This window comes from Convolutriloba macropyga, chromosome 7 (assembly GCF_964194025.1).
Source record: "Convolutriloba macropyga chromosome 7, txConMacr16.3, whole genome shotgun sequence".
Classification (NCBI taxonomy): domain Eukaryota; kingdom Metazoa; phylum Xenacoelomorpha; order Acoela; family Convolutidae; genus Convolutriloba; species Convolutriloba macropyga.
Genome location: NC_134474.1, coordinates 52626485 through 52639817, shown reverse-complemented (window position 1 = coordinate 52639817; position 13333 = coordinate 52626485). Strand labels below are relative to the sequence as shown.

Here is a 13333-nt window from a genome sequence, read left to right as displayed (position 1 = left end):
CAGTCCGGAAGATGTGGAGAGCTGTTTTCGACAACCACAATAGCAGCCAGCTCGTGCACCTTCAAAAAAAGTTTCAATTTCCTTGTAGCATCAACTTTCTAACTTTAATTTTCAGATCTCTGCGTTAACATGTAGAGGAATGGAAGTTCTAATAAGCAGTCTCGAGTTACCACCTTCGGTTTTATTTTTAACGGAAACTTGGTTAAATGATGATGATTATAGTGCGTCGTTTAGGTTGTCGGGTTTTTGCTCCGTTGTATCTAAAACGCGGGGCTCTATAGGAGGTGTGATGCTCCAGTGTAGGGAAAATGTCAAAAATGGCGACATTTTGGATTGCGATATAAGCGAAAGTTTCTTAGTTAAATTGGAAACTCATGGGAATGTCTGTGGTGTTGATAATTTAGAACCCCCTAGAAATAACAAACCTCAATTCGTGGATGATCTGGATAATTTTTTGGAGGAGTATGCGACCAAAAATCACCCCGTGATTGTTTGTGGAGACATGAAACTTGACGTTTTTAAAAGCAACAATCTTACGGAAAGATACCTTGATGTCGTAAATTCAAATGAATTTGAACTAGGTTATTCTGATGCGACCCATTTTTCAAATGGAAACGCATCATTCTTGGACCATTATCTGGTAAAATGCAACTTTCATCATAGCTGCCAAACTTTTTCAAGTCACTGTTTTTCTGATCGCTACCCAATTGTTCTCACCGTGAATGTTGAGTCTGACGGGTCTCATGATTTAAACGGGTTCACTCGAGATACAGCGTTTCCCAGAGACGAATTGCAAGTACAAAGTTTTGCTGCGGATTTGGAATCAAAATTAGATAAACTGGAACTTGACAATGATGTGAACAGCATGTTTGATGAGTTTCAAAGTTTGTTCCTCGAGATATTAACTAAATACGCACCCGTGATAACTCTTAAGTCTGGTGGAAACAAATCGAAAAGCATCCATGGTTATCAAGTCCAATAGTTAATTTGTTAGGTAAGCGCAATCAAGCTCACAAAACCTGAAAAAGGGCAAAAACAGGCAAATCTACAAAAGTTCAAACACCTTCGTGCGAAAGTCGAAAAAGAGATTAAAGTGGCTAAGAAACGTTTTTATTTTAAAAAAGTTTGAAAAATGTATTGGTTATGTATTGGAGACAGATATTTAACTTTTAAATGAGCTGAATGGCAAGGGAAGGACTAAGGAACAAATTGGAACAGTTAAGGTAGACGAAGCTGAAAGCTCTGATCCGCACGTTGTGGCGGATGCATTTAATGAGATCTTCGCCACAATCGGTGAAAATACTCAAGCAAAACTTCCGCAACCCTCTCATTTACAACAATTCATTCAATGTGACCGCTTTGTGTGGTTCTATCGCGCAAATGAACTCAAAGTTCTCCAGGCTATTGATTCAATGAAAAGCAAGTGTTCCTGTGGTCTTGATGTCAGCAGCCAAGTGATTAAGACATGTTGAAATGTGATAGTGCCTAAATTAACAGAAGTGATAAATAAACAGAAGTGAAGTCGATTCTAAATGGAGTTCTTCCTGATGCTTTTTCAATGTCAAAAGTAAATCCTCTTCTTTAATCTGGCGATGGGTCCGGTTGCTCGAACTACCGTCCAATGTCGTTGCTCATCATATGGAGTAAAATCTTCGAAAGCAATATTCACAAAAGGATTTACGATTATTTGGAAGAGTCTGGCTTTATAGATATCAATCAGTTTGGTTTTTGTAAAAAGCATAACACTATTGATGCTATTGCTTTTGTTGACAAAGTTAGGTTTGCAAATCATAAAAAATAGTGTTTCAGTTTTCCTTGATCCTCAAAAGGCATTCGATACCATCAATCATAAAATTCTCCTGAGTAAGTTTGCTAAATACGGTTTAGATGGTCCTTGTTTTTAATGGATGACAAGCTATTTTTCGAATTGACAACAGTGTGTCAGTAAATTGGGTCCTTTCCAAATCCAAAAGGGTTTCCTGTGGCGTACCTCAGGGTTCAATTCTTGGGCCTCTTCTCTTTCTCGTTTACATCAACGATTTACCTCAATGTTGTAAAGAAGGTGAGGTATTCCTTTTTGCTGATGACACAAATATAAGTGGGGTGGCCTTGGATTTACCTTCTCTCGAAAGTGATCTAAAGAGCGTAAGCGAATGGCAAGTAAACAACAACTTCACTCTGAAAGTTAGGAAAACTGTCTTTGTTTATTTGCCAGAACTATCAGTTCCACTAAGGTGCTCAAATTCGGTGCTTTAACTCTTAAACCTTCTTCTACTGCTAAGTGTTTGGGGGTGTTGTTGGATAATAGGTTAAGGTTTATGGAACATATTGCTACGGTACGTAAAAAGTTACGAGTACAATGTGGAATAGTAAGTAAGTTGTGACTTTTTTTTTCCTAGGAAACTTTTGCTCAGGTATTATCAGCCAAAGATTAAGCCAGAAATTCAATATGGATTGTTAATCTACTGCTCTACATCAAAAAGTTTTTTGAGCTCTATTTAGATTTTGCAGAAGAAAATTATATGACTTATTTACTTCATGAAAAATGAAGAAAGTGTCCAACAGCTCATGGAATCAAATGGTATTCTTACAGTGTATGAGCTTTATGCTTATGAGCTACCTAAGTTTTTGCTAAGATCAACCTCGGGGTTGCGTTATGAATTGTCTACTAATTATCCCATCGAAAAATTTCTTATGGCAAAGACAGTCTCTTTTGTATGAGGCGCCAAAATCTTCAATTTATTGGTTGTTAATGATATTAGTCAACAAATAGCTTTAAATGATCAAAACTTCCAAGGTGTTGTCCATGTGTTACGGGATAACTATATATCAGGAAATAGGAAACTTGCTAATTTTATTTTCGAATAGTGGTAAAAAACATAACTCAACCAAAAAGTGGCGCGGCACTAGCAAAGCTAGTGGCGTGGCACTAGAGGGTGCATTTCTGAGGTCAGAATGCCAAAATTATGAAGGCAAAAGCGTCTTTTCGGACTTGGAAATTTTCAAAAATCGTAACTAGTTTTTTTACTAGTTAAATATATTGTGTAAGTTTGTATCCAAGCGGCAGCATTTGGCTCCTTATGGATCCAACTGTTGGTGGCTTTATGTGTTGTTTGTTTCTCTATTTTCCAAATTATGATATCATTCAATAAAAATATATCGCTAATTGTCTTTGTGTTCTTGGATGTTTTTCTACTTGCTAATTACCTTTTTTGTTGGTTGATATATCCAGGGGCAGAGTGTAATGAGAATCAGTGCTCCGTTATCTGTCCTCTCTCTGTGTTCTAACTGATATATGTATCACTGTAAATATATAACTCGAGATAAATTAATTCTTCCGGAGCGAGCAAAATTTTCATCTGTTTTTTCGCCTGCTGTTTTTGCTTTTAGCCTTTTTTGCTTAGCAAATTTCAATGGACCGTGTAAAAATTGTTATGGATGCTTGGATTGCGTACTGAAGCTCTTTGGTAATTAAAAGGAATTGTACGTCAGTTTGATGGCTATTTAATTCAGATCTTTGGCGACTTTGTGCTCATGTTTTTTTTTTCATTTGGGTATTATTAAATGGACTTTTGTTTTTAGGCCTTTTCGAGTATCAGTTGTACAATTTTGTTTGTCTAAGCAACTTTTTGGCTTGGAATTACAACAAAATTGGAGAAAATTTTGGCGACGTTTGTTAGTTTCTTAGTTCTTTTTCCGCAACTCCGTTGAAGTTTGCGAGACCTATGGCATGCCTCATAGCATGAGCAATTTGATATTCACGATTGCTCAAAAATGTCTTTCGTTTTTGTTTACGTTTTTTTTAAAAAAGAGGGATTTTGGAACTCTGAGAAGATGGTGATTTTTTTTATTTTAATCGGTCCAGTTGTTCTGAAACAGGATGTAAAAGTCAATACCGCACGTGCAAAATTGTGAATTTATTTTGTTGTTGAACAAAAATGGAGAGCAGAGATAAGAGAGTTGTATTTTTTCTTATACCAGCTTCTGAAAGAGCGAAAAAATAAAATAAAAAAATTGCGGTAAGCGAGAGATGTTTTTTTTTATCTAATTACGTTATTTGATGCCCTTGGTGAAATTTGTAGTCCCATTCAAGCTAAACGCCCCCACTGAATCGAGATGCCATTGATTTGAGCTCCCACTGGTCGTTCGAGAGAATTTGTTGCGATGTTAATTGGTTTTGGTTTTTATTTTCTTTTCATGTTATCGATACAAGTTGTTTCAGATGTGGCTTTCATAGGAGAAGACTCAGGGTCTTTCCCATTATAGCCCTCCCATAAAAATATAGCCCCCCATTAGTATAATTACCATAATTGGAGTGGGTTATAGGTTATCTGACCACTAAGGTAGGGGGCTATAATGGGAAAGACCCAAGACTCATCTCAATCTTCAAAAATGATTTACTATTTAAGTAAATTCCAATAGAAGCTACTCAAGTCATATAATTAGAAGGTTATATAACGTGATATATTAGTGTTAAGATAGAACTGGAAATATCTCTTTTTTATATTTGTGAGAAGCTTTTGTCTTGGACTCGTTCGGCTTTTTAATTGCTCTCAAACGAAGTTTGTAGCAATTACATTAGTCCTATCGCTCTTTTTTATGTGATTTGTCGCTGGACCAATTTTTCGTCGGACTCATTTGACTTTTTCGTCCTCCAAAATGTATTAAACAGGTACGGCTCACCGGATATTAAGTGCTCATAGAGCCTTTCAACTCACTATTCACCAAGTATGCGATTCACAGAAACTGTTTTGGAGACTTATGTTTATGGTTTGGAGGGCGGTTCTTAGAAGTTGATCCCCCTCCCCCCGCCCACACACAGCCCCCTCTCACTTCACCCTCCTCCTCCCCCCCCCCCCCCCCAATCCTCACCCCTGCGCACATCGTTCCGGCCTTAAGGGCCCCGTGCAGCCAAAAACTGACCGCCAATCGATGCCCCCCAATGTTGCCCCCCCCCGCTGTTCTGGTGCCCCCTACTCCGCTGTTAGGCCACCTCCCATCAGGTTATTTTGTTTTTCAGGAAAACGATATTAATAAATTACAGCTAAAGGAGGCAAATTTTTCGCAAAATTTTTGTAGGTTTTGATAGAATTTGTAACGTTTTTGTCCAAGGTTTTTGTGGTATGTTTAGAAAGTTTTTGTAATTTTTGATCATGCAATTGAGTGTGAAGGAGGTTTTCACCTATCTTACGGATTTTTTGGCTATTGTTAGCAATTTTGTTTTCGTATATTGTGAATAAGAGACCCCTGTGAAAAAGTTGAGGTTAAAGTTAACATTTTTTCGTTTTTTCGTTTCTCCAAATTTGAGAATTTAGTTAGTTTTTTGTGGCTTGCCTAATTATGAGCTAGAAAATGCTGTGTACTTATATTACGAGATACTTGAAAATATTATTCACTGGAAAGTTGTATAGTTTTTGTAATTTGACTAGATTCTTGAGGGAGGTCGTCGGATTTTTTTAACGGACAAGCTCAGGCTGAGATTGTCAATAACGTTTGGAAGGGTTTTGACAATTAATTCGAGGAGCGGAGAGGAGAGAGAGAGAGAGAGAGAGAGAGAGAGAGAGAGAGAGAGAGAGAGAGAATTAGGCCGTTTTGGGCGTGCCTGTTTTTGAAAGAGCGAGAAATGTAGGCGTTTTCGAATGATAAATCAGCGTGAATTTTTCGCGAAACTAGTTATATTGTTTGACGTGCAGATCAGCCGTCTAAATTAATTTGCTGTGTGATGTATATTCAGAAAGTCTTGACGCTTTTTGAAGTATTTCTGAATCAATCTTGAGCATTTAATCGACTCTAAGATGCTGTTAAGAGCTTTTTTTTTAAAAAAACTGTCATTTTGGATGATTGGTTTTTGAAATTTGGCTGATTTTGTTTGAGAAAACATAAATAAATTGCTGTCTAATTTTGTATTCTTAAAAAGTTTCAGTCATACTCCAATATTTTTGCATAGCATTCTGTTCAGCTTAGTAAATTTTCTACGGTTTTGCTTTCAGTAATTTTTAGGAGTCTTTTCCGTCAAAGGAGGCTGCATTGCATGTTGTTAACCTCTTTTTCTGTCTAATTGGTTTGAGTTGTCTTTGATTTTATATTTATTTTAAATGTTGATTGAAATTGATTATTTTTTTATAATTGACTGTCCAATTTTTAAGTATTTTTGCCTATTTTTTGTCAATCGTCAACTTTAATTGTAATCTTCCACCGTTTGGTTAAGATAATATCTTTTTTGTTGCCTACAGTTGTAATTAAAATATGTACGGGCCCTTCCTAACTATTTTTTTGTGGATTTGATGGTTTTTTGTATTTTGTTTTTGTTCTCTTTCATGTTAATAGAGAAGCATTGTAAGAGGAACAAGATCTGGACACAATCTGATCATTGAGGTCTTTTAAATGACTTTGGATTGAAAATTAAACAGATTGTATTCTCTTCCTCGTTCTTTTTCCTGCAATTTTGTAGTTGTTGCATTCAAGTCTTTGTGAGTTTCTCTCAATATAATGGTTTTTTGGTGACTGGGCGGATGGGGCTATAGTCTTCACTTTGAGGTCTGTCCAGAGTCTTCCGGCTATGTTTAATTGCTCCCGAAAGAAAGTTTGAAGAAACAATTATAATAAACATGTGCCTTTTTTTGCGAATTTGCGCCTGACCGATTTTAGACTTTTCTACAGCATTCTTTGACTTTTCAAGCAACTCTCACGCTTCGCGTCTTCATATTTTAGTGACCTCATTTGCTCTTACTCCGAAGTAAAGTTTGTAACATCAAGGCAGTTATAGCTTGCTGGTTAAGGTGTCAGATTGCTGTCCTGGAGGTCGCAAGTTGGAACCCCGAAATTAAATTGCCCCCGACTGTTGTTCGATAGCAATACATCCGACGTTAGTCAGTTTATGTTTTTTTATTGTCCACGCTTTTGACTTAAAAGCGAGAGATTAATTTTACCAAGCGGAAGCTGCCTCACCTAAAAATAGTTTCTACAATCACTAACTCACCTGTTTTTGAGTACAAAAGGTCGGTCTAATTGAATGTTAGTGGAGCAGAGCGCCTTTGTTTTTCCACTCATTTAAACTTTTGGTCCTTGAATTTCTGAGTTTTTGCTTGATCTAAATTGCTTTCATTCACAATTTTAATTAGCTGAAATCAATTCCAATTCAACAACTCATCAAAAGTCGGTCAATATCGGTTCCACTATTCCAATTTTATTTACGTAGCGATCTATAATAAGCTCTAATGACGCCATTTGAGGCTATATAGTAATGTCATTTCCTACTACAATTCATCCCTCTGACTGAAGCAGGCTAAAAAAAAGTGAGCCCGTGGCGTTCGAGCGCAAATCATCCATTTTTAGTTGTTTGTGTTCTCGTATGCAACCCGTTATCAACAATTTCATTTTTCTTCTAGTTTTTTTAGCTAGTTTTGCCACTACTTGGATTATGTCAAATTTCAAAGCCGTATATTACATTTGTTTCGGCAGATTAGCAAATTCGAGAAGTTTATCTAAAGCTTAGGTAAATTTGATACACCTATTTAAGTTGAACATGTGATAGAGATAGGATAGAAGATGTCACGGTACTGTCAGGTTGTGATTGGCCCTGCAGGCAGTGGAAAGTCAACGTATTGTAGCAACCTAATGCGCCACTGTGAAGACATCAGCAGAAGAATCAACATGGCCAACTTAGATCCAGCCGCAGAGTATTTTGACTACACTCCAGACGTAGATGTTCGGGAACTGATCAGTCTAGAAGATGTCCTGGACGACGAAGATGAATCGGTCAAATTTGGTCCAAATGGTGGTTTGGTGTTTTGCATGGAATTTTTAATTGAGAATCTGGATTGGCTAGAGTCACAACTGGGTGAAGATGATGATGATTACTGGGTGTTTGATTGTCCTGGTCAGATTGAATTGTATACGCATCTTGATGTTATGAAGACATTCGTTGACCATTTACAGAATCAGTTGAACTTCCGCTGCTGTGCAGTTTGTCTTTTTGACGTGCAATGTATAACGGACAATGCCAAATTTATAGGAGGATCAATGGCATCTTTAAGCGCCATGGCAAAGTTGGAAGTTCCCTTTGTGAATGTTTTGTCTAAAGTTGACTTAATAGATGATGATCAGAAAGAGAAGTTGTCAAATTATTTAGACGTAATGGAATCGCACCAGGATCTTGTCCAGGAATTGAGCAGTGAGCATAAAAGTGGCGGAGCCAATGTTTTCATGAAAAAGCACGAAAAATTGACAACAGCATTGGTAGGGTTGTTAGACAACTACGGCCTGGTTGGGTTTCATACTTTGGACATGAGCCAGGAGGGATCGATTGGAGAGTTGTTGGTTTTGATTGATTCTCAAATTCAGTATGGTGAAGATTTAGATGTTAAAGATAGTTTTCCTGACGATGAGGGAGGATAAGTATCTTGACACATTTTTATTACTCTCAAACGAACTATTTGCTCTCAAACGACGTTTGTATCAATTATATCAGTCCTGTGGTCTTTTTTATGCGATTTTTTTGCCTAACCGGTTCTTCGTCTGACACATTTGTCTTTTCATCCGCATAAGCGAGATAATCAGGTAACGCTCGGAGGGCATTGTGTTCTCTTAGAGCCTTGCGCCTAACCAGTGCCTAAGAGAATACGATTCACCAAAACTTTTGAGGAGACAAATTTCATGGTGCAAAGCGCGCTTCTTAATCTTGAAAATTTGATGGTCGTTTGAGAGCAATTCGCCCGACGTTAGTCGGTTATGTTTAAAAATTTGTTTTGATGAAGTTATCAAGAAAGTCAACTTGAATTGAATAGAACGCCTTTTTTATTCCGAGATGCTTTTATTGAAGTGCCCTAAAAATGGTTAATTACATCTCTTCTGTCTATTGGAGGCGAAAGCTGCTGATTATTTTTTAATATAATTTTAAAGTATTTTATTTAAGTATTTATAAGTATTTATAAATATTTATAGTATAATTTTAAAGTATTTATAATTTTAAAGTATTTATACTTATAATTAAAAAAAGTATTTTTTAATATTTCCTCCTGGAACCCTATGAAATGGGGATAGAAACTTTATGCGAGCCAAACTTTTTTGGTTAAACCAATTTCTACAGATCGATGTGGTAATGCTTCAATCCATTCGACAATTCCTATTGAAAAATTAGAGAAGTGATGCAAATGTAAAAAGCAGAAAGGGAAAAAAGGACAGAACACCAGAATAAAAACAGATTGCTAGAAAAAGAGGTCAAGATTATTGAAAATTTGTCAATCGAAGATTAATTCAATTCCTATCTACACAAAAATTGTTCCGCGATTCCTTTTGTAAATTAAATGATCAACATTCAGGCAATCGAACTCCCGTTTATTACTACGGTCAAGCCAAAGTCGCTCGACCGGTCGTTTGTTATCTAGAAAAACTATCAGTCGAAACGAAAGACAATTGATTTGCTCATTCTTGTTGCACAATGTTAGGATACATGAAGATAACAATGATCCCTTGTGGAGAGAGAAAAGTGTACAATTAAAAACTGAATATTGCTGAAGAGACTGTCATTTTTTGGGTTTCTTGAAACCATAATTACCTGTTGGAGCTCCAATAGATTTATTCGTGCCATATTTGAGATGTAGCTAGTAGGAACGTGTTTGAAACTTGAAAATGAAACAGTTTTAAAATAATTGAAAACACGTTCTAGTTTTCCAGAAAACACATTTCAAGTTTTGAACACGTTCTAGTGCTTAACTGGCTACATCTGAAATATGGAACAGTTATATCTGTTAAAGCTCAAATGGATTCAATAAAAATAGATGTAAAATAAAATCTTTGTTCAAAATCAACTGACAATTAACTAGGTTAACATGATATTCGCATCAACACAGCAGATTAGCAGTTCATTTAATCAAATATCAGCAGTCCGTTTCTTTTCTTCACAACAAGAAATAGGCCTCTTGCAATATGCTTTTGTTCTCCCCACTTAGATCAGGTAAGAACAAAAACTTGTGATCTTAGGCATTAACTTAGCTAGAGGTCTTTTTTCTGGATACATAATGTAATTTTTCGGGTTGATGACATTTTCAAATTGAGCCCATTTGAAGTTGCTCGCACCATATTCAATTTGATTTTAGTTTGATGCCCCCACTCATTGGGTGACAAAAACATCAGAGCGCTAATAATTGGCGTTAAAATTTGTTGCCCCTGCTGATTGGGTGACTTATAAAACAGATTTTTGAATCCATGCCAGCAGACATTTATTCTACAAGTACACTGTCCTCTCAAGTATCGTGATAAATATTTGATAACTTTTATCCGATTACAACTGGAACGTCAACATATTTCTTTAAGGAATAAAAGCTCCATCTTCATAGCGAAACGATCTCCATTTAGATATATTTCCTCCTATGCACAGATTTGAGGCCCTTAGGATTGGAAAATTTAATCTCAGTTTGACCCAGTTCATAATAATGCTGTATGGTTTGTCCCTTTTAAAAGCAAGTCTGTCCGCGTGTCTTCTGAGAAAGTTTTTGCTCTCTCTGGCCATCATGCCGTCAACACTGAAAATTAACGGAGTAAAAGCGATATGTTTTTCATGGCAAGCCTCGGAGTATTTTCTCTTTTCGTCAGCGCAGCTTTCCAACACATCCTCTGGATTTCTGTTGCTGTAAGATTTAGCCTGTGTCTGTGACACGAATATCAAACGAGGCAGTTTCTTGCGGGCTCCAGACACCTCTTATGAGAAGATCGGCTCTTAAAGCTTTCTGATTCTCTGAATGTTCACGAATTACTGGTTCTTTTTGAGTGTTAGTCCATGCAAGGCACGATAAGTCTCCCAATAAATCTCTAATTTCATTATGCCTTTGTGTAATCAGGCCTCCTTTTTTGCAGAGTAGGGCATGCTGAACATGGAAATCTTCACCACAACCGTCACATTTCACAGGTAGGTTAGTTAGAGGTAAACCGCATCTTAGCGCCATGGAATCCTGGAATTCGTTCTTCGACAAAACAAAATTGTCTCTCTTTGACACTTGTGCGGTTAACCAACAAGAGTTTCCTGTTTTGAAATTCCGCTCCATTCTTTTTCTCTGATGAGTGTGCTTGTTCTAACAAAGCCTTATATGTATTACTCTGCTGGGACTCATTTTCCTGCTGAAAACTTTTTTTGCTGCTGCGAACGTGAGTTTTGTGTGCGTCGACGTCCAATGCCGTTCCATTCACAATAGAATCCGAAATCAGAGAAGATGTTTTCTTTGACATTTCAAACTGTTCACTCGCTTTTACAACTGGGATAGGAATACCTAATCATCCATTCTTGGCAGACAAACTGAACAGGCTACGTTGGGGATTACTCACATTATAAATGTTAGATACGGTTGATATGAACTGGTTTTTTATTGAATCTTCTAGTGGTTTCAAAAATTCATCGCAACCTGGGACAACTCTCATGAGAAAATTCCATTCGGCCTAGACTGATTTAGTGAACACCGAGAAAATCTCATGAGGGCAGAAATTGGCTGCAGCGCTCAAAAGTTGAATCTTAGCCTGCCAATTTTTGCTTTTTTCATGAACAAATTCTTTCATGGAAGTTTTTATCACCAATGAAGCCTCCAAGATAACGTTTTCCAGTTACAATTTTCAAACCGGTTTGCTCAAAGCATCGCTTGGCTTCATCAACATGGTCTGGATGAACAATAAGGAAGCTTTTTTGGCTCAGTGTAGTAGCCATACTTCGGCCCCTCATCAACTACTTGTCGCAGCCTCTGTTTTAATTCGTTGAACTTTGCGGAGCCATGGCGTCACCTGCATAAAAACTTAGTTTTTTTCGTCGGGTTGTTCAATTTTTTGATTAAAGGCAATAGAGCAACACCATTAAAAAGCATTGAAAGAGGATCGCCTTGAGTTGTCCCTTCTTCGCTGCGAATAAAAACGTCAATATTGCACAGCACAAGTTTAAAGCTTTCCTGGTAACTATTGTACAGAAAAGTGGAAGCTCTGGACCAAAGGGTTTTAGCGTTTAGAAGTGCGGAACTTCTGTTTATAGAATTGAATGCATTGTTTGCATCAAGCAATAACAGACCAAAACCATTGGAGGACTTTTTCTCGAACAACTCTCGAAGTCCATGAATCTATCCCTCAATTCCACATGACACTCCACCCCCAAGTTGTTCTGATCCAAACGCATACGCCAAATCATCACCAGTTAAGTCAGCTATTGCTTTACCGAGTAATCTTCGCAAAGTTTCACCAATGCCGATTGGTGTGACTCCTGGCTGTTTATCTAATGCAATATGTCGACATGAGAACAAGGCTTTGATTTTACGCCACGAAATGATTTCGTTTGCGATCAAATTACCTAGCTGAGAACCTAAGTCTCTCAATCTGGAGCTTTCGAGGCCAAACCTAATGAACGCATCAAACCAGTGGTTGGCGTCTGATCCAGAGGGTCCTGAACTACCGAAAAGTTTCCGGGCTTGTTTTTCAACGGTACTACTTGTTATATTCAGTTTTTCCAGAGGAGGAAGTTCTGATATGTTGAAAGTCCCTTCAAATAATGGTGAGGCTTTCGGGTGCTTTTCTAGCAAAATTTCGGTTACAGTTCGTCCGTCTATTAAATCAGAAGGCTTAAGAACACTCGTTCCGTTTTTGTCTGCAAGGAACCTGGTTGCATTTTTGATGTTCCCTTCTTGAACCATTTTCGCAAAAGCTCGGAGTTTCTCCTCTGGGTCGCTCTTTTGAGTTTTCACAGCTTTGCTCGAGAATTGAGTACATCTCTTAAAAGATTGAACAAGAGGTTGAAATTTTTCCACCGACCACTCCTTTATCCTATTTTCAGTTGTTATTTTTGCATCTTTGGAATGTCTCATTTTGTTGTCTCTGTGGAGTATGAGAGCCGGAAAAAAGCAGAAGTCGCTTTGATGGAATATTTGATTTCAGGAACAATTCAAGTTCGCAATTTAGCATCTCGACATACTGTTTACCAATTTTTCCCGTCGGCAATCTGTAAAATTTGCATCTGCGTGTGCAAACAGTATTCCATATATCTTCCCAAAGCACTTCGTTCTCATGAGGCACGCTGTAATTTGTGTTTTTGATTGGAAAAATTTCTTTCATCAAAGATTCTTTCTCTACATTTGATAAAATTTTATCTGCACGATTATTGTCCCCTAGATTAAGCCTCGCTAAATCTTGTGTTAAACCACTAGAAGAAGACTCAAATCTAAATTGCGCTGGATTTTCAAAAGCGTTTTGTATCAAGTCGTTTACCTCATCGGTCATAACTGTATGCTGCTTGAGTTTTTCTACCAATTGCAGACAAATCCAAATGAATAGGAGTCAAAAGTGGTGTCATCCTTTCTATTCCAATTCA

General features: G+C 37.3%; 2 protein-coding genes across 3 annotated transcripts in view; one reads left to right on the top strand and one right to left on the bottom strand.

The window, feature by feature from the left end:
- Positions 1-13333, bottom strand: part of LOC142343148 (peptidyl-prolyl cis-trans isomerase-like) — a 615561-nt gene that overhangs the window by 90184 nt on the left and 512044 nt on the right. The gene's annotated exons all lie outside the window — the stretch shown is intronic.
- On the top strand, positions 7490-8519 carry LOC142342357 (GPN-loop GTPase 3-like). The gene has a single exon (XM_075393656.1). The coding sequence runs from the start codon at positions 7549-7551 to the stop codon at positions 8395-8397; it is 849 nt and encodes a 282-aa protein (XP_075249771.1). The 5' UTR covers positions 7490-7548; the 3' UTR covers positions 8398-8519.

Excerpts from the sequence above, each read along its gene's own strand:
- LOC142342357 (XM_075393656.1), top strand. The coding sequence starts at position 7,549 with ATGTCACGGTACTGTCAGGTTGTGATTGGCCCTGCAGGCAGTGGAAAG.